We start from the raw sequence: 21,892 nt of genomic DNA on the forward strand, positions 1-21,892 counted from the left end.
CAGGATATCCCACCATTCACACTGTGAACAGCTTCACGGGATATTCCACCAGCTGCATAACACGTCATCTCCGCGAGTTACTGTATGGAATGAATACACTCCACAATATCTATTCGTGCAATTAGCTGTCTCCCTTTTCCCCATTGAATCAATGTCACGGCATGCATTCGTGGGATTGTCATTGACCTTCGCAGATTATCGTCGACATTCACGGGATTTGCCTCACCATTTGCTGAGTTTTCCTCGCCACTCGCAGTTTGTTCCTCGATATTCGCAGATTTTTGCGATTTGGGAACCAATTCCCCTTTTTCCATTGAAAAATGCCCCGCCATTCACGGTTTCACAATTCGGGCATTTTCCAGGAATGTATCCCCCGCGAATAGCAGGGTCTGGCTGTACTGTATGTGTATTAATTACATTAGACCCTTTAGAACCGTAAGACCCTTTCAAACGTTTACAACCCTGAGACCCAATAAGACCATGAGGACCATATAGACCCTTAAAACTCTTAGGTCTCATCAGACGCCAAAAACACTTTAGAGCCTTTATAACCCTAAGACCCTTTGAAACCTCCAATACCTTTTAGACCCCTTATAACCCTAAGACCATTTCTTATCCATAAGACCATTTCAAACCTTAACACCCTTTATGACCATTTAGAACCCTAAAACCTTTTAAGACCCAGAGGACCCAAAAGGCCCCAATGACCCTAAAATACCAAGAGGACCCAAAAGACCCAGAGGATCCAAAAGACACAAAGGACCCGAGGATGCCAAGGACAAAACCACGCATGTCCTGGCGAGGGTCTGCAATCTATGATTTATCTTTTTTGTTATGACTTGTTGAAGGATTTCATTATCTTTGCCCAAAATTTTTTTTCTGGTTTCTTGCTGAGGAGATGATCCATCTTTGCCCCAAATGTCGTTTTCTTCATGTCAACATGTTGGTGGAGCCTCAGATCTTCAACAAAATTATAGACAATGAATGCCAAGCAGTCATGAATTGTTTCAAGGCTAGTCTGGCATGTCTTTACCCTGTGCTCACGAAAGAAAAAGCAGGGTTAGGCATTCGGTTGCGTACGTATGTGTGGTGCGTCTGCATTTTGAAAATTCATTTTCTCGGCAACCATTGGTAAGATTGACAAGAAATTTTACCATAGGAGCGCTCACCCCTGCCTGTATAATTTTTTTTATTCATAATGACGTCATAGGTCACATGGTATGGACGCCATCTTGGAAAAATGTACGGACGCCTCTATCTCCAAAACCGCTCAATGGAAAAAATTTAAACGTGGCTCATTGTAAGGAGCACCGCATGGAGAATAAGTGTTGTTAACGATGACGTCATTGGTCCCTTAAGTATGACATCACAATTTGACAGGGACAACGCTTAGTCTGATCAGTTTGAAATTTATTGGGCGTGATATATGCAACAATAATATTAGAGAATATAAATTTATGATGTCATCGCTCACGTGGTCTAGCAGCCATATTGGATCAAAGAAAAACAAGACCGAAAGTCCAACTGCGTAGCCGGGCTTGTAAAATATTATAAACCACAAACACATATGATTAGCTTTTTAAACAGTCGCTAATGCTGTTTATGACATTAAACAAACAAATTTTAAGGAATCCCGACATCCGTGAGGTAAGATTTTACTTACAGAACTGAGCAGAGATCCACTGTAATCTATATACCCCACACGGGTTGGGTAAATAACATGACCCTTCCTGCCGCAAAAGTGACGTTTTTTTGTAGCTGCATTTTGGAACCCACTAATTAAGGTTTTGCTTTGAAAACCACCAATGAAACCCACTTTTCCTGCTGTTTAAAACGAAACTGAAAGGGAGGAAGCCTGGGGTATGTAACATTTACCAAGCAGCTAGCTAGTGTTTGCCAAGCCAGCCATTCCTTAACGGTTTTGAATGGAGTGCTTGCTCAAATGCTTAAACCACTTGGCGATCTCTCCACAAGAAACTTGGTAAATGAACACCCAATGTTCTTGAGACCCGACCATAGATCAACTGTAATCTATATACCCCAAAGAGGAATGACCCTTCCTGCCGCTCCCGTAGTGAGCGGGTGTACCGTGTACTAGTAAATTAACATGTCGGTCGGTGGAGTCAGCCGTCGTAATGACATCATAGACGTAAGGACGTAGCATGACAGCCCGGACACTAAACTGCTGCTACTTTAATATATAGATGATATGTTTTAACCTCCAGTAACTTTGCAGTCGCTACGAAGGGATTAGTGTTACGATTAGATTTACTAAAATATTAACGTTACGTTATCATTATTACCTCTGCCACCAAAGGTGGATGAAGGTTATGTTTTCACCCCAGTCTGTCTGTCCGTTTGTCTGTCTATCTGTCCATTTGCGAACAAAATATCTCAAAAAGTTGTGGATGGATTCGGACGAAATTTGGCAGAGATGCAGTGTATGTGACACTGACGAAATGTTTAATTTTTGGTGAAGATCCGGATTCGGATCCTATAATTTTTTAAGTGATTCTTCACCATTGGGAGATAGGGCCAAAAATGATACATAGCATGATGTCTCAAAAAGTTGTAAACAGACACTTGATGGACCGGTTGGGTGTCTGACAAGGACGATTCGATTTTATTTTGGTGAAGATCTGAATATGGATTCGGATATGAGAATTATTTAATTTTCAAAGTGATTCTTCACCATTGGGAGATAGGGCCAAAAACGATACATAGCATGATATCTCAAAGTTATGGACGGATTTGGACAAAACTTGGTGGATCGGTTGGGTGTGTGACAATAACGAATTGGTTTGATTTTAGTGAAGATTTGAATATGAATTAGGATACGAGGGTTATTTAATTTTTGAGTGATCCTTCACCATTGAGAAATCAGGCGAAAAGTGATATACAACATGATATTTAAAAAAGTTATGGACGAGTTATGACTAAACTTGGTGGACAAGTTGGTTAGGTGACAAGAACAAGCCGATTAGATTTTGGTTCAGGTCCGAATCCAGATCCGGCCTATAAGTGGAATACACACCATAAACTGTTCAATCTGGTGGGGGTATGTTCTCTACCGAGTGCCATTTTAGTTACCTCTGCCACCAAAGATGGATGGAGGTTATGTTTTCACCCCTGTCTGTCTGTTTGTCTGTCTGTGTGTTACAAGTATTATGGGCCATTTTAGGTATCAAACATTATCTCTATATGCGGAAACATGCTCTCATCAACATTGATGCGAAAGGTTTATGCATGCTGAGCATTCTGGGATTGATAGTCATTTCAAAAGTCACTTATTATAGATGAGTTCCACAATCAATCTTTGAGGCTTTTGAAACCCCTCTTTGTTAGCACGAACAACATACTTTCAGGGTTTATGAGTAAATACAAATATTTGTGCCTTTGATGATCATAAAGGGAAACTTCGTGATTTTTTTTCCAGATATATGCTCATGGTGTTTCTTCCATTTTGACTGTAGGGCACAGGAGCAGCAGGGCCTCCTTCCACAGGTTTCTCGTTCCATGTCTACTCCAGACCCTGGAAGCTCGCTCTGGGACAAACAGTCGGCAGGTTAGTTGTTTCTCTTTTTTCAGTCAATTGACGAGTGCATTGTGTGCAGATTCAGTAAAGTACAGCATATAGCCATGTCAACTTCCATGTTAGCCAAAATAAAAGGAGCAATGGCTTTGTAACGTTGTTTAGTGACGCAAATTATTTTACTTTATTAACATTTTTATAAAATTTTATAAACATGGGTTGCATTTATTAGGATATGTACACAATTGGAAAATGAGGGTTTGTCTTTGTAAAACGATTCACCGCATCACGTGCTTACCTCGTCCAAACATGTTACAGTCATTTCAAATAGGGTCTAACTGTAGATCTCTTTAACTATTTAGTACTTATTGTTACTTTGTGATTATTTTATTGAGGGAATTCTTGATAAATTAACGTTTTTGCATTGATGGTGCAGGTTGGGATGGAACCAGCATCTGGGATTTGCCTTCAGATTCCCCAACTCAAACCTCCTCTCTGGATCATCTCCAGCAGCTGGAAAGAGAGAAAGTTGTGAAGGTAAAGCACAATCTGAGTTGGAAAAATTTGGCATTTAGTAACAGCTTACTTCCTCGGAGCTGACTTTGATCTTCTTGAATGTTCCCACATAGCTAGAGCAGGACCGTCGGGAAGTAGAACTACGCCTGCAGAGGGAAGAGGATGACAGGAAAAGACAGGAGGATTTGTTGCAGCAGCGACAGGAAGAGGAACGGAAGAGGCGAGAAGAGGAAGATCTTACTCGGCGGAAACAGGTCTGGAAGCAGTTGATGAATCATGGAGTATGATAGTACTGCATATAGAGGGATGATGATGGGAAAAAAATGGATGCCGCATCAAAAGTGTGCAAAGTGATTTGCTGAGAAGATAATATAGAATGAGGATATAAGCCTTTTAAAATCCAAACATTTTATTCTCGAGCGTTTCCTGAACTACCAAGACTTAAAAAGACGCCAGCATACATCGTGAAAGTACCTTTGGGAGATTGCTAAATCGCCAAATTGTACTTACTCTTCCTCTTCCTCTTCCCCTGTAAAACAATGTTAAACTGTTGCGTACAGTTTAACTGTACGCAACATTATGTACATTATTATGACATTCATATTCATTCATTCAACCTAACACAACAACGACTGAAGCAATTAAGGTGATTCCAACTTGTGGAAGTTACTTTGTCTCTGAAATATTACATCCAAACCTAAATAGCAAAATCTATACATCATTTAGCGTTTTATGACAATAAATCAAACGTAAATGTGTTCTCAACCAAAACAAGCCAGAGTTGTGGGAGGGGGGAGGGTTGTTGTTAGACAGATGTGGGTGGGGGGAAATGGACAGAACCATTACCCAAAAGCGATACGTAGGTTCAGGAAGGAGGATTTTTGGCATTGTTCCATCACAATCCCACAACAAAAGTAAAATGTCAAAACAAGAAAGAGCAATCAGAGATTTGCAGACACTCGCCAGGACGTGTTTTTGTGGTTTTAAGGCTTTTGTGTAAAAACAAATATGGCGGCCGGACCACAGGACCGATGACGTCACCATTATTCTTCTTTTCTCAACCAATTTATCCCTAGATGACGCTCAACAAATTTCATCTTGATCGGATGAAGTTTTGTACTTGTCGATTTATGACGTCATAATGGAGGCACCTATGACATCATCATTAACATATGTTATTCCCCATTGAGAGTTCTTTACAATGAGCCATGTCTCAATTTTTCCTGTGCAGCGCTTTCCGAGATATAGAGGTGCAAAGTTTTTCGGTTTTTCCGAGATTGCGCCCGTGCCACGTGACCTATGACGTCATAATTATCATGAAAATATTCTGCAGGTGGAGGTGTACCTTTGGTGAAAATTTCCTATCAATCGGACCAACAGTTGCAGAAAACAAAAAATCATTTGTTCTGTGCGGACAAACAAACAAACAAACAAACAAACAAATGAACAGACCGACAAATGGACTCAAATGCAATACTCTCTCCTATGGCGAGGGTAAAAATGTCATGATGGTCATCCAGAACAGGATTGTGGTGTCGTATTGTGGTGTCATTCTTACCTTGATTGCTTCTTTTTTTGAGATTTTATCCCTCTGTTTTTACATTTTCCATGCTTTTTTTTTATGTATAGAAATATATGCATATGCATAAACATATACAGTCACGTGAAAAAGTAAGTACACCCCATGTAAAGTTTTGACTTTTTCAACATATTTCAACATACAGCTATTTGATCTTCATTTCAACAATATTGATAGATAAAGGTGATATAATATAACAAATATCATGAAACATATACATTTTGTAGTCCATTGTATAATTTAAATAAACATAAATGCAAATTTCGCATGTGGAAAAAGTAAGTACACCCCAACATTTATCACTACTTCAAATACCTAAAATTAGAATCAGGTGCACCAGCTCAGGTGCAAATGATTAGAACATCGTTGGAGAGGATCTTGGAGGAACCTGTCTTATTTAAACCTCAGACATTTAGTTTGGTTTGCTCTTTGTTGTTGAAGTGTGCGGCGTCACCATGCCTCGATCAAAAGAGCTCTCTGAGGCCTTCAGAAAGAAGGTTATAGATGCCTACGAGTCTGGGAAGGGATTTAAAAAGATCTCCAAACAATTTGAAATCAATCATTCGACTGTCCGGAAGATCATCTACAAGTGGAGAAGATTCCAAACAACTGCCAACTTGTTCAGGCCAGGCCGCCTGTTACGGCCCCCCCCCCCCCCCCCCACCCCTTACCTTTGGTCTCGGTGGACCTCCGAACCCCGAGAGGGTCCCCGGCAGAAAGATGTGTTATCCCTGGTTGAAACCCAGCAAATAACGTCCCTCAATGGAACCAGCAAATGAAACAGCTGAACCAATGATGCAACCACACCAGGTTATAAACAAACCATACTATATTATAAATCACACACCAAGAGCCATACAGCAATGGGGCAATCACCCCTACTTTCAAATCTTACGATAATATCCTTGTCAAGCCCCTTAACCCCACTCACGGCACCTCCCCCAATGTCTCTGCTCCCTTCCAAGGCGAAGTCCCAATGTCTCGGTGCACTCCCGCGATCGGGGAGTCAAGGCCCGGTGGTCAATTGAGGCGTGGACGAGCGAGATGACCCCGAGGTCACGTGCTCAGCCCCCAGCAGCACAGCGGTGGCGAGGAACCTCACAAAGATGCGCTCTCTCCCGCGATCGGGGAGTCAAGGCCCGGTGGTCAATTGAAGCGTAGACGAGCGAGACGACCCCGAGGTCACGTGCTCAGCCCCCAGCAACACAGCGGTGGCGAAGAACCTCACAAACATGCGCTCCGACGTACACGTTGCGGTTCAACCCTCGAGCCTCCGTATAATTCTCACGTGTCCCTTTCTGGCACAGCCATTCCCGGCAATCCACCAGGGAATAATGTCCAGCCGACACGACGAAAGCCTGTTCACGGCCGGGTGCTCGCGTGGCCAAGATGGCGGACGGCTTTCGCTCCAACCCGGATTTTCAAGGTCTGGATCCTCTGGAACCTCAATGAGAATACCCGACGACACCGGCTCCACACACTCCGGCGATATTTCTTATCGACCGAACTTCCCTTCAAGGACGCAAAGTTCCCTCGCCCAGTACGTCAAACGCTCGGCCCGGAGCTTCAACCACCACGTCTCTTTTTTTCTTCGCTCCACCTCTTCCGGTCTCGATCCGGATTTCCAGCCACATTTTACCAAGAGCGCTTTTAAATCTTCTACTCACAACAACCCTTTCCCTTAAGTCACAATAAGCATAATATCTAGAATACTTCGAACCAGCAACAATACTCATAACAACAATCATTAAGGCTGAGTCCGTAACACTTCCCCCCTTCAGGAAAGAAAGTTTGACCACAGCGAAAACTTTCTTTGCAGGCCAACTGGTAAACAAACCACCTATTGCCTCCTGATAGCACTTTTTCCCGGGAGGCCGAGCTGAGTATTCCCTACATGGACGCCTTTAGGAACGTGGCGTTCACGGTTAATCCGTGTGGGAAAGTTCACTACCTGAGACGCCTTTAGGAACGTGGCGTTCACGGTTAATCCGTGTAGGAATTTTGGCTCGGCTGCTCCGCAGCATTCAGTGCTTCAACTCTTTCTCACTTCCCTAAGATTCACGGTTGGACCACCTGTCACGATAGTCACGTGAATAACGGTCTCCTTCTCGGCCGCTACCCTGATAGTCGTCCTTTCGGGAGCTCCGGTAACTCTGGGAGCCTCCATAGCAATATCGGCTGCGGCCACCACCAACACTACCGCCAAGTTGTCCTCTTCTGTAGCCCCCTCGACGCCGATGAAATGCCTTCCCTACTGTTATGGTCCGACCCTCCAACTCCTGGTTATTCAGATCCTTTTCTGCATTTCTGGCGTCCTTTGAGTTTTCAAATGCGACAAAGCCAAACCCTCTTGACTTTTGGCACTCCCTGTCTTTTATCAGCAGCACGTCCAAAAGCGGTCCATATTTGTTGAAGGTAGACTCCAGAACCTCTTCCTTTGTTTTGAAGTTCAGTCCACCTACAAAAAGCTTGCCAACTTTGCCTCCATCCCTGACTGGAGTGGTGTTATTTCCCATATCGGACTTTTTCACAACCATCAGGTTACTAGAAACTTGACCCCCGGCCAAATCATTCCCAACCACAACTGATACTCCCTCTACAGGAAGAGTGGCTTGCAACCCCACGGTGACCGGTCCTGACACCAAATCAGACTCTAGATTGATGACATGAAGGGGAGCGCTAACCCAGCCACCGATCCCCTGTAACCGAACACTATCACCAGTTGCTGTACTCTCTGACAATGGCAAAATGCCTTCAAGCATTAAGGATTGATGTGCTCCTGTGTCCCTCAATACCGTAACACGTCTTGGGTTAGTCGAGTCTCCCTCCAGTGAGACAAACCCCTCATAAATAAATGGTTGGTAACTCTTCTGCGGGCGATTTCTCACATTTGCCATCGCATTCGGAGTTGTACTAGTCGGACTCCGCTCCTGATTTTCCTTTCCCAAAGCATGACAGTGGGACATCAAGTGTCCTTGTTTATGGCAAAAAGCGCAAGTAGGCCCGGAGGAGAACCTCGTGGTCTGCCTCGAGGCCCACGGAGGATACGTCTGCCTTGAAACCGTTGACGTCTGACCTCTAGAAGTCGTGATATCAGAGTGGTCCTCCTCTCGAGGCCGCCCCCATGAATTTTCGTTCTCCGCCCCTGCCGTACCATAGCTGCCCTGGCTAAGTCTAGGCGAGAAGCTAGGTTTGTGGAACCCCATCATGTGGGTTAAGGCATAGTCATCTGCCATGGTCGCTGCCTCATACAACTTTGGTACTTTCCTTTCCTCCAGGTGTATTTTAATGTCCTCGTGGACACACTGTTGGAATTCCTCCACCAGGATCAATTGTCGCAATAGTTCGAAGTCTTTCCCAACTCCTTTTGAATCGCACCACCTATTACTCTTACGATGTCTCTCCGAAAAGACCGACTGAAAAACCCTCCCATCCACCTTCTGAATAATCCTCTCCAAGAAGTTCTGTCACTCAAGCTTTTGGGTCTCACTATTTGCCATGATCTTTCCTGGGAAAACCACATTTCAAATCTGGCCTCCAAAGCCAGTCGCCGACTGGGCATCCTCGGTCGCGTGCGAAGTACGCACCTGAGCTCCTCACCACATACAAGGCTTTCATCCGCAGCTCTATGGAATACTGCTCTCCCCTCTGGTCTGGTGCTCCTGCCTCACACCTAGCCTGTCTTCACGCTGTTGAAACCAAAGCGTTCAGAATCATTGGAATCTCCTGCGATGAAGCTAACTCCAAGGGCCTTTCACTCACCCACCGCAGGCAGGTTGGTGGTCTTTCCGTCTTCTACCGACTCCTCTCTGGCCTTGCCCCCCCAGCCCTCTCTGGGCTCTGTCCCCCAAATATTCCTACAGGTCGCACAAGATCTGCCTGCAACCCTCTTATGGTTAAACTGCCAAAATCAAGACTTTCTGCTCACCTTCACTCCTTCATGCCTCTTTTCTCCCGCCTCTGGAACAAACTCCCTCACTCTCTTCAATCCCACTCCACCCTCCAGGTCTTTAAAACAGCTGTTCACCACCATCTCTTATCCTCCCCCATCCAAAACCTTGATCTTTTCTACCCCCGCTAATTTCGGTCCCCTTGTGTTTTATACCTTTCCCCCCCCCCCCCCCCTCCCCTTCCCACGCCTCCTGCCCCCAAGCCCTCTCCCTCCCACACTTCTCCCTGCTCTCAAATGTTGTGGTTGTGTGCTTCCCCTTCTCTCCCCATCTTGTCTTCCGCTCCCTCTTTTTGTATATTTTGTTTGTCTGGTTGATTTATTTGTGAAATAAATGTTAGCTCTTTCACGAGCCTCGATTCAGTATACAAAAAAAAAAAAAAAAAAAAAAACATGGTTTCTTTCAATCTGGCAAACTCCACGTGGGTCTCACTCTCCCTCCTCCTGGCATTCCGGCATTTTTGCCGGTAAGCTTCCGGGACCAATTCATAGGCTTTGAGAATGTGTTTCTTCAATACGTCGTAATCTGCACATTGGTCAATCGGTAAAGCCGAATAAATCTCTTGAGCTTTACCCACCAGAACACTTTGCACTAGTATGGACCAGTACTCCTCAGGCCAGTTTAACTGTCGAGCCACTTTCTCAAAGTGTGGAAAAAACTCGGCTATCTCCTTTTCATTGAAGGGTGGGACCAGCCTCACATGTCTGCCAACATCCCAGGTGTTCGAACTAGGTGTCGAACCAGTCTGCAGGGATGGTACCTCTCCCCGTACTCTCATTAACTCCAGCTCCTTGACTTTAATTTCCTGCTGACGCGCCAATTCACGGTCCTTTAACTCCATTTCGGCTCTTCTCTCCTCTGCTTCGAGTTCTCTTGCAGCTCTCCTTTCCTCTGTTTTTTTGTCTTCTAACCTTTCCTGGAGTTCTCTTTCCAGTGCTTTTTGCCTTTCCTGGCTCCGTAATTGCATCTCCAGTTTCCGGAGCTCCACATTTTCTTGTTCTTCTGGTAACCAATCCCAGGCTACCTCTTCCCATGCTTTTGATCCCACCATAGATTGTATCACCACTGCCTGCAACTCTGCCTTCTTCATATTAGTTCGGACCTCCAAGCTAAAATGTTTGGCCAATTTCCAGAGGTCCGATTTTACTCACGCCCTGAACTGTGCTTCACTCGGGGTCACCGTAAACTTCTCTGCATCAAACGCCATAGGGACTACTGGTAACACCTGTTAACCTTCACACAAGAAATTTTTAACAAACAAAAACAAAAGTATTATTTTTTTGTTGTTGTTTGTTTTTGGGAAAAAATTGGGAATGTTGGAAAAGTTCCAAACTTGGGAATTCCTTCCCGGACTAAATTTAGGAATTTTTTATATCCTGGACGCAGACCCAATTGCGAGCCCACGAATATCAATTGGACAGCCCCCATTTTCTGTTACGGGCCCCCCCCCCCCCTTACCTCTGGTCTCGGTAGACCTCCGAACCCCGAGAGGGTCCCTGGCAGAAAGATTGTGTTATCCCTGGTTGAAACCCAGCAAATAACGTCCCTCAATGGAACCAGCAAATGAAACAGCCGAACCAATGATGCAACCACACCAAGTTATAAACAAACCATACTATATTATAAATCACACACCAAGAGCCATACAGCAATGGGGCAATCACCCCTACTTTCAAATCTTACGATAATATCCTTGTCAAGCCCCTTAACCCCACTCACGGCATCTCCCCCAATGTCTCTGCTCCCTTCCAAGGCGAAGTCCCAATGTCTCGGTGCGCTCCCGCGATCGGGGAGTCGAGGCCCGGTGGTCAATTGAGGCGTAGACGAGCGAGATGACCCCGAGGTCACGCACTCAGCCCCCAGAAACACAGCGGTGGCGAGGAACCTCACAAAGATGCGCTCCGATGCGGTTCAACCCGCGAGCCTCCGTATAATTCTCACGTGTCCCTTTCTGGCACAGCCGTTCCCGGCAATCCACCAGGGAATAATGTCCAGCCGACACGACGAAAGCCTGTTCACGGCCGGGTGCTCGCGTGGCCAAGATGGCGGACGGCTTTCGCTCCAACCCGGATTTTCAAGGTCTGGATCCTCCGGAACCTCAATGAGAATACCCGACGACACCGGCTCCACACACTCCGGCGATATTTCTTATCGACTGAACTTCCCTTCAAGGACGCAAAGTTCCCTCGCCCAGTACGTCAAACGCTCGGCCCGGAGCTTCAACCACCACGTCTCTTTTTTTCTTCGCTCCACCTCTTCCAGTCTCGATCCGGATTTCCGGCCACATTTTACCAAGAGCGCTTTTAAATCTTTTACTCACAACAACCCTTTCCCTTAAGTCACAATAAGCATAATATCTAGAATACTTCGAACCAGCAACAATACTCATAACAACAATCATTAAGGCCGGGTCCGTAACACCGCCTAAGCAAGTTCAGCCCGAGAGCAGACCGCAAGATGCTGAAAGAAGTCTCCAAGAACCCCAGAATGTCATCACAGGACCTACAGGTAGCTCTTGCCACTGTTGATGTCAAAGTGCACGAGTCTACCATTAGAAAGAGGCTGCACAAATTTGATCTAATGGGAGGTGTGCCAGGAGGAAACCTTTGCTGTCGAGAAAGAACATCAGGGCAAGACTAAAGTTTGCCAATGAACACCTTGGCAAAGACCAGCACTTCTGTAACAATGTGCTCTGGACAGATGAGTCAAAGGTAGAGCTATTTGGCCACAGTACCAGAAGACATGTTTGGCGAAAACCAAAGACAGCATTTGACCACAAGAACCTGATACCACTGTAAAGCATGGTGGTGGAAATATTTTGGTTTGGGGCAGCTTTGCTGCGTCAGGGCCTGGGCAGCTCACAATCATATAATCCACTATGAATTCTTCATTGTACCAGAGGGTGCTTGAGGATAATGTGAGGCCATCTGTCAGAAAGTTGAAGCTCAACCGAAGGTGGACCTTGCAACATGACAATGACCCTAAACATACCAGTAAATCCACAAAGGAATGGCTGAAAAGAAAGAAATGGAGGGTTCTGGAATGGCCAAGTCGAATACCGGATCTAAATCCCATCGAGATGTTGTGGGTGGATTTGAAATGAGCTGTGCATGCAAGAAACCCCTCAAACATTGCACAGCTAAAAGAATTCTGCATGGAGGAGTGGGCAAAATTTTCTTCCAGTCGATGTCAGCGACTGGGAGACAGTTATAAGAAACGCCTACTTGAGGTTGTTTCTGCCAAAGGGGGCAATACCACCTATTAGAGCCAGAGCCAAGGGTGTACTTACTTTTTCCACATGCAAAATTTGCATTTATGTTTATTTAAATTATACAATGGACTACAAAATGTAAATGTTTCATGATATTTGTTATATTATATCACCTTTATCTCTCAATATTGTTGAAATGAAGATCAAATAGCTGTATGTTGAAATATGTTGAAAAAGTCAAAACTTTACATGGGGTGTACTTACTTTTTCACGTGACTGTATATAGTTTATATACATATATACATATATTTACCAGTGTACAGTACAGTATTTAAAACCAAGTTTGCTTGTTTGCTAGTTCCGCCCCTCTACTCAGAAAGTGGTCGCTGAAAACTCCACCCCTTTCCTCAGCATGAAGTCATGGCTGGAGCAAATTTTGGGCAAATGTTCATGAGCATTCCAAGCTCCTCTCTCTCTCAGCAAATTTGTATTCTATACTCACCCATCGGATGGGTCTACATCGCATGTTAAATAAGGAATAAAAATGTCCACAACTGCTCATAATTAAAACAGGAGCATATTCCCTAATTACTTTTATCATGTCAGTTAATTTTAACCATGGGCCTCAAACACTACCTTTGACCTAATATTCCCCTTTGCCCCTTTTAAAGCTGGTTATCACTGGTGAAGGGCCCATCTAATTTATTACCCAGACAATTGTTGGGAATTTTTGCTTTACTCCTCCTTTGTGTATACTACGTTGCCATTTCATTCTGATGTCTTTGTAATCTCCTTTTCCTTATGTTCCAATTTTTCCCCACAATACTCTACCCTCCATTTTCTTTGTTACTCTCCACTTTCCCTTCCTTTTCTCAATTTTAATTTTATCAATACACGTACATAATAAATAAATAACCCATAAAGTGTGCTGTGGCACCTATGGGCAGAATTGGTTTGAAAAATAGGAAGCATTTGCAAAGCTACTGCTATTCTTTTGCATGTCAAGTCATGTCCAATAGTCTCTAAAATCAGACTTTGCTCATCGTTTCAAGTTGCTGCAAACTCTCTGCAAACATTTATCGATTGGGAATCATTAAAATGGTTAATTTATGTTGCATTGTAGGAAGAAACGTTAAGGCGGCAGCGTGAGCAAGAAGAGGAGGAGCAAATGCGAAGGCAGAAGCAGCAACAGCAACAAAAGCAGGAGGAAATGTTGCGAAGGCAAGAAGAGAAGCGTCGCCGAGAAGAGGACGAGAGGCGACGTGAGGAGATGCTACGCAAACAGGTTGGGATTTGCCTTTTATGTTTCAACTGGATGGGGTTTATAATTTAGAAAGGATAGGAGCAGGGGAAGGTTGGGGGTAGTACCTGCTTTGCTTTTCTTTGCTATGTAACCTTGTCAATGCCAGATATGATAGCTGTCTCTCTTGCATTCGAAACATTCTTGTTTATGCTGTCTAAACTGTCTCATGCATGTTCAGAAGCTCTAACCAAACCATGATGGCCACCGAATCTGGTTATGTGAAATACTGTTCCCTTCATACCAAAATGATGTTTGTTGGTCCCTGATCCACTCGTGCACCGACAGTGCCTTCAGAAAGTAATCACACCCCTTGACTTCTTTCACATTTTTTTGTATTACAGCCTGAATTTTAAATGGGTTAAATTGACTTTTTTGTCACTGATCTACACATAATACAATGTCAAAGTGGAATTTTTTAAAATAATCTTTACAAAGTAAATTAAAATGAAATATAAAAATATATAATTTACAAGGATTCAACACCCTGAGTCAGCACTTTGTTGAAGTGCCTTTGGCAGCAATTACAGCTTTGAGTCTTCTTGGGTATGTCTGTAACGACTTTGCACATCTGGAATTGGGGAGTTTCTCCAATTCTTCAAGATTTGCTCAAGCTCTGTCAAGTTGTAAGGGGAGCGTCGGTGAACAGCAATCTTCAAGTCTTTCCACAGATTCTCAATGGGATTCAAGTCTGGGCTTTTCCTGGGCCATTCAAGGACTTTCACGTTCTTGTTCTGAAGCCATTCCAGTGTTGCTTTTACAGTATGCTTGGGGTGATTGTCCTGTTGGAATGTAAATCTTTGCCGCAAAGTCTTTTGCACTCTGAAGCAGATTCTCCTCAAGGATTTACCTTTATTTGTCTCCATTCATTGTTCCCTCTATCCTTACCAGTCTCCCAGTCCCTGCCACTGAGAAGCATCCCCATAGCATGATGCTGCCACCACCATGCTTCATGGTAGGGATGGTGTTAGATAGTTGATTAATTGTGCTCTGTTTCGACTAGACGTAGCGCTTTCCATTCAGGCAAAAGAGTTCAATTTTCATCTCATCAGACAACAGAATCTTTTGCCTCATGCTCTGAGTCTTTCACTTGCCTTCTTGCAAACTCCAGGTGTGCATTTCCTAATGATGAAGCTCACTGTGCCAACGGTTGACATCGTGACGGTGAAGAGTGATGTTCTTGTTCTACCATAAATAATAATAAATGAATGAAGTAATTCTTCTTCCTCCCCCCTCCCTTTCCCTTGCCCTATCCCCCCAAGCCCTCTCCCTCCCACAGGTCTCCCGATGTCCCTGCTCTCACATGTTGTGTTTATGTGCTGCCGCTTCTCTCCTCATCTTGTCTACCGCTCCCCTTTTTATATACTTTGTTTGTTTGTCTGTTTGATTTGTTTGTGTGATTAATGTTAGCTCTTACACGAGCCTCGATCTTGTATCTCAAAAAAAATAAAAATCATCAGTTCCATCAATGCCAATTACAAGAAACCACAATGAAAGTTCAAAACTAATGAATATGTGAAATTCGTTTTCATCTGCTTGTTCCCTTGCTTGAAAGTCTGAGTGGGTTCAGAATGGTGCCAAGGAAGCAACTTTCAACAGAACGGTGTGTGAAGATACAATCTCTGCATGAAGAAGGGCAAACTATGAAGAAAATGGCAGAAAAGCTAATGATATACAATGGTGTGAGGTACACTTTGCCACGCATGAAATAAACTGGCTCAGTATAAGAAAAGTAAAGGCCTGGAAGACCCAGAAGAACTTCCTTAAGGCAAGATCAGCACTTAAAGTTGTTCAGCTTATGCAAAAGAAGAAAAGCAAGTCAGCAGTTGACAAATTAAAAGCGAGCATGCCTGAACATCAACATTTCATCCAGCACTGTGAGCAGAAGGCCGATTGCAGCAAGTCTCCATGGCAGAGTTGCAGCAAAGAAACTACTGCTGAGACCACAGAATAAGTTGTAAATATCAAAAATTTGCAAGGCAACACCAAGATTGGGTGACTGGACAATGGAATCGATTACTCTGGTCTGATGAATAGAAGTTTGAACCTTTTGGATATAAGAGATGCCAGCTTGTATGCCGGAGACCTCGAGAACGTTGCAATATTTACAGGCTACTCTTAAACATGGCGGATCATTCTCTGTGACTGTCACAGATTTTATCTTGGCTGTAAGTGCAGAAAAACTTGTTAAAATCAATGGGATGCTAATAAAAGTACAGTAAAACCTCGACATTCGCGAGGATATGTTCTTGAAAACTGCCGCAAATTTGCTGATGTCCAGGCATTGTTTCAATGGTGAAAAGAGGGTTAGGTCATGTGGGATGGGGGTTGCAGTGAGTTATGTTGAAGTCCTTCCAACTCTCTCACCATGAGCAGGGAGTCCTGTACAGGGAGTCCCCAAAGCTAATAAATTATTGAGGATTATAAAATGAAGCATTTCATACTTATCTGGTCGTGTGAAAAGCAAGTTTCACACAAAATACAGTACAGGGAGTCCCCGGGTGGGTTACAAAAGGATTCCGTTCTGAACAATCGTTCATACAGCAAGTAAATCAATCGACCGTTGACTCGGTGTTATAAATGGTGGTATCAGGGCACGAGTGAGGGCTACTCACCCGGTGATTTAACAAGCTCTGTGGGAGGCCAACCATAACCTTGTTACACATGCTCGGGTAACACATTACCTTGGTACGGCCAGGAAGGCGGTACAGTAGGTTTAAACATTTAACCTCAGCAGTGTACAAGCGATTGCGTTTTCCATTGTACTAGCGGCTGTTACGTTAGGTTATGTTGTTTCTCTTTGTGAATTTCAAAGCAAAATAAATTTGATAACACCCGATTTCCGAGGTGTTTGCCATATTAACATACTTTCTAAATTACTGAGCCAAATTTTTCTACTTGTCACACGATGATTGCCAGTTGTTTATATAGAATGAAGTTTATGCGCATCTTCTTGAAACGCCTATAAATGCAACATTGTTTGACTCCCTGGGATCGTACACAAGCTAATGCTGGCAGATCAGACACCCATTTTATTTTTATTTTTTTTGTATACAGGATCGAGGCTCGTGAAAGAGAACATTTATCACACAAAAAATCAAACAGACACACAAAACATATAATAAGGGTAGCGGTAGACAGGATGGGGAGAGAAGGGGAAGCACAAACACAACATTTGAGAGCAGGGACATCGGGAGATATGTGAGAGGGAGAGGGCTTGGGGGGAGGAGGCGTGGGAAGCGGGGGGGGGGGGGGGGGGGCGTGGGAGAAGTATAAAACGCAAGGACACCAAGGACTTCCAGGAAAAAAGTTGGTATTTCAAAAAAGTGGATCTGGGGTGAAATTAGCAGGGGTAGAAAAGACAATTTTAAAAACAATTTTAACGAAAAGAAAGACAATTTTAACGCCAATCATAGGAGACGGCACACACACTGACGAATCACCCCGCATGCGAAACACCGGGATGATAGTTTATAGCTGGGCCGAGATTCAAACTCGGACTGGACAACTCAGAGGTGAGTGTGCATGTCTCTAGGCTATCCTGCCAGCCATTGTAATTCAGTCATTAAATATAATTGCAATTCACTTGAAATTTTCATTACAAATCATATTGTTTCATAACATAAAGGGAATGGCGTATATGTCCCGTTCTCTAACCCAACATTCGAGTTAGGTTGTCTGAAAAACCTCCTTCCACATAATGGTTAGTTTGCTCACTTTATTAATCCGTATTGATATTCGTATTGGTTTTTCTTACACCCTGAACCAGGCAGCTTGCTCTCCCCATTATGTAAAAATAGACTGTGTTTTATGGGAATTTACTTCAAAACGTATATTTATCATGTTTCACAGATGTTTGTGATGCATCTCATGCAGGGTAAAGGGCAGTGCATGTTGAGACTGTTCTATAGAGTTTTTAGTTGAGAGTAATCTCCTGTACTCCACGAGTGATGTGTCAATATCTATGTTATTGACAGTCAAATGCAGGAAAAATACTTTTTCGCATTAAAACTTTTCTGGATATTGAATCCTGTAAACATTAAATATGTACCTCTTTTTTTTTTTTACTTCTCTTGGACAGCAAATGAATGATGACCAGAATAGTTGATCCCTCAAATGGAGGCTCTAAAAAGAGTTTCGACTTACTGGTCGAACCTTTTGGATATCGAGTTAGGTTGTCTGAGAAACCTTTTGGATATCGAGTAGCAATTTGAAACGATGGAGCTGTTTTTGTTCGACGCACAATTGTTTATCCAAGTTGTACCAAAATTTCACACCAGTTAATATGCTTCAGAAATGTTCAAAGAAGATGAGAACAGAGATGCTTATACTGAGCTCACTTTTGAAACTCCTTGCACTAAATGACCTCAGCAGGAAGATGAAACTCGAAGGCTGCAAGAGGAGGAAGAAGCACGGAGACATCGAGAAGATGAAGAGTGCAATAGAAAGGAGATTGAGATACAGCGGCAAAAGGAGATGATCCGGCAGAGGCAGCAGCAGGAAGCCTTGCGGAGGCTGCAGCAGCAACAGCAGCAACAGAGACTGGCGCAAATGAAGGTAAATCAGAATCTGGCTGTTTAGCTATTGTTGGAAAACCGTTGGAACCACCCATTTATTACCCTGCGCTCGCGAAGCGAAAAGTGGGGTTAAGCATTCAGGTATGTACGTACGTGTCTGCCTTTCAGTAAAGTGTGTGCCGTGTCTGCATTTCAAAAATTCCTTTTCTCGGCAACCGTTAGTCCGATTCACATGAAATTTTCACCACAGGAGGGCCTCTTCCTGTGGAATATTTTCGTGAATATTATGATGTCGTAGGTCACGTGGTACAGGCGCCATCTTGGAAAAACGTTACACATCTATATCTCCCAAACCGCTCAATGGAAAAAAATGGAAACATGGTTCATGGTCAAGTACTCACCATGGGGAATAAGATATGTTGATGATGATGTCATCGGTGCTTTAATTATGACGTCATAATTTGACAAGTACAACACTTGATCTGATCAGTGTGAAAAAATAAAATTCCTCTGCAACTGTTAGTCCGATTGGCACTAAATTTGCAGAATATGAGCGGCTCCTCCTGTGGTATTTTTAAAATGATAATTACGACGTCATATGTCACGTGGTACAGGCACCATCTTGGACAAATCGAAAAAAGGTTGCACCTCTATATCTCCGAAACTGCTCCATGGAAAAAAACTGAAAAGGCTCATTGTCAAGTACTCCGCTTGGAGAATAAGATCTGTTAATGATGATGTCATCGGTACTTTAATTATGACGTCATAATTCGACAAGTACAACGCTTGATTCGATCAGTATGAATTTTTTCTCTGCAATTCTTGGTCCGATTGACACAAAATTTTCACCATAGGAGGGCCTCCTCCTGTAGAATATTTCAATGATTATTATGATGTCACAGGCCACGTGGTACAGGTGCCATCTTGGAAAAACTTCACACCTCTATATCTCTGAAACCACTCCATGGAAAAAATTGAGACCTGGCTCATTGTCATCGACTCCCCATGGGGAATAAGATATGTTAATGGTGATGTCATCGGTGCCTTCATTATGACGTCATAATTAGACAAATACAACACTTATCCATCCGATCATTATATAAAATTTTTCAGCAACTGTTAGTCTAATGGACGTGAAATTTTCACCATAGGAGCGCCTCCTCCTTTGGAATATTTTAATGATAATCATAACGTCATAGGTCATGTCTTACAGGCACCATCTTGGAAAAACGTTGCACCTCTTTCTCTCCAAAACCGCTCCATGGAAAAAATTGAAACGTAGCTCATTGTAAATAACTCCATATGGGGAATAGGTGTTGTCAACGATGACGTCATTGGTGCCATAATCATGACGTCATAATTCGACAGGGACAACGCTTAGTCTGATCAGTTTGAAATTTATTGAGCATGATCTATGCAACAATTATTTAGAGAATATAAATTTATGATGTCATCGCTCACGTGGTCTGGCAGCCATATTGGATCAAAAAAAAGAAACGTTCAAAAACAGAAGAGTTGGCTCACACCAAGTTGACTGCGCAGGGTAAGTATTATATGAATATCATCGAGTTCTTTTTATTATTACCCCATGCACATGACGTGAAAAGTAAAGTTAAGCAATTGGTTTACATCTGTTTGTCTGTCTGTCTATCTGTTTGTCTACCAATGTGAGTTTATGATCGAGGAACAACTTGATTTAAATTGAATGTTTTATTTAAACACGAATCGGAAAACGAACCTGGAGTAAACTTAGAATCAGAATTCACGCCGTCATGCTCCGAGGGCAGAATAACCGTTTTTCAGATTCTGCATTCTTACAAATGTGGCAGAGCATAGCACAGTGTGGTTAACATCACGTCTGCTATACAAAGTTCACAAAAAAACAAGCCTAGATCGTGCTCAGAAATGCAAAGCAAGAGTTTAAAAGACTCTTCCTTTGTGCTTTTTCTCAAGACTGTATGGGGTAAGCTGTTTTATGAACCATATTTGTGTTTTTATTGATATTTTGGCTTTCTCTTCCTCTTTGCTCAAGTCTTGAGCGTTTTTCTCTTCCAGAGATCATGTTGATGCTCAGTTTTTAGTTTTATTTGAAGAGAACCTTTTTATAATGTCCTTTGTCCTGGTTGTATGTATGTTCATTATCATGAACATTGCACCAGAGAGCTCTTTTGCTGACATCGTAGCAGGCAATTTCAAATGAAAAATGTTCAGTAAATACTGAACAAAACGATTAAGGTGGGGTAATACAATATACCTCCAAATTATTTGAATATAACAGTTGGGGCATAACAAATTTGGATATAACATTTTATTCTCTCGTCTTTTAGTTAACGGATGATAAACCGTTAAAACGTAAAAAGTATTGTACACAATTTGACAAATCTATCCATTTTTGTTCGTCATTGTTACTGATCATTTTAATTTCCTGTTGACACTCATCCTTCTCCAACACAACTGATCAGCTGCCGGCTTCTTCGACGTGGGGCCAGCAGCTGGGTAGCCTTGCTTCGCCGCAATCTTCTCTGTCCCTTGCTGAGATCCAGAAGCTAGAGGAGGAGCATGACAAGCAGATAAGAGAGGAGGTATGTTGAAGGCAGTATCAATTGGCGTGTGTGTGTATGTATATGTATGTGTATATATATATCCGTTGAACTTGGGGCCGACTCAGAAGAAGACCTTTGTTGGTCGAAAGCTTGTCGAATTAAAGATCGAAGCCCTGAAGCTACGTCCGCGTCTTATTCAATCTCCCGATTATTTATTCAATGCAAATGAGACGCCCTGCTCGTACTGTGGAGTTTCTACTATTTCTCACAGTTATATATATATATATATATATATATATATATATATATATATATATATATATATATATATATATATGTTTTTTTTATTTATGTGTATATATATTGTCGCGATCCCGGCTGTGAAATGGTTCCCAGCACGGAATACGGACGTTAATGTCCGGGCTTCAAGTAGTCCACGGAGTGGACAGAGAGAACTCAATAAACACAATTGTGTTTTAATCGGCCTTCTAGGGGTAAGGCACGATGCTTTATTGGCTCGATCACAAAAACCATAAATGGTAACAGAATGGAATACACGGCACAAAGCCTGCAGGAACTGTCGGCCCCAGAAGCTCCAAACAGGACGCAGGCAAGATCACTCGCGGTTCCAATCGACGATCTCCGGGACTCGGAGGGTAACAGAGTGGAATACACCGCACAAAGCCTGCAGGAACTGTCGGCCCGCAGCTCCAACACGACGCAGGCAATATCTGACTCACGGTT

At 43.1% G+C, this 21,892-nt stretch overlaps 1 protein-coding gene across 30 annotated transcripts in view; it reads left to right on the plus strand.

The window, feature by feature from the left end:
• GIGYF2 (GRB10 interacting GYF protein 2) overlaps positions 1–21,892 on the plus strand; it is a 333,184-nt gene that overhangs the window by 249,939 nt on the left and 61,353 nt on the right. For 24 of the 30 annotated variants that reach the window (XM_078775747.1, XM_078775759.1, XM_078775749.1 and 21 more), the window contains 6 exons: positions 3,474–3,565; positions 3,969–4,069; positions 4,162–4,302; positions 13,912–14,073; positions 18,460–18,645; positions 21,068–21,187. In XM_078775747.1, the coding sequence (XP_078631873.1) occupies positions 3,474–3,565; positions 3,969–4,069; positions 4,162–4,302; positions 13,912–14,073; positions 18,460–18,645; positions 21,068–21,187 (802 nt within the window). The remainder of the gene's footprint in view (positions 1–3,473; positions 3,566–3,968; positions 4,070–4,161; positions 4,303–13,911; positions 14,074–18,459; positions 18,646–21,067; positions 21,188–21,892) is intronic. The other 6 variants (XM_078775743.1, XM_078775756.1, XM_078775763.1 and 3 more) reach the window with 1 other exon arrangement.

This window comes from Myxine glutinosa, chromosome 4 (genome assembly GCF_964187855.1).
Source record: "Myxine glutinosa chromosome 4, kmMyxGlut1.1, whole genome shotgun sequence".
Taxonomy (NCBI): Eukaryota; Metazoa; Chordata; class Myxini; order Myxiniformes; family Myxinidae; genus Myxine; species Myxine glutinosa.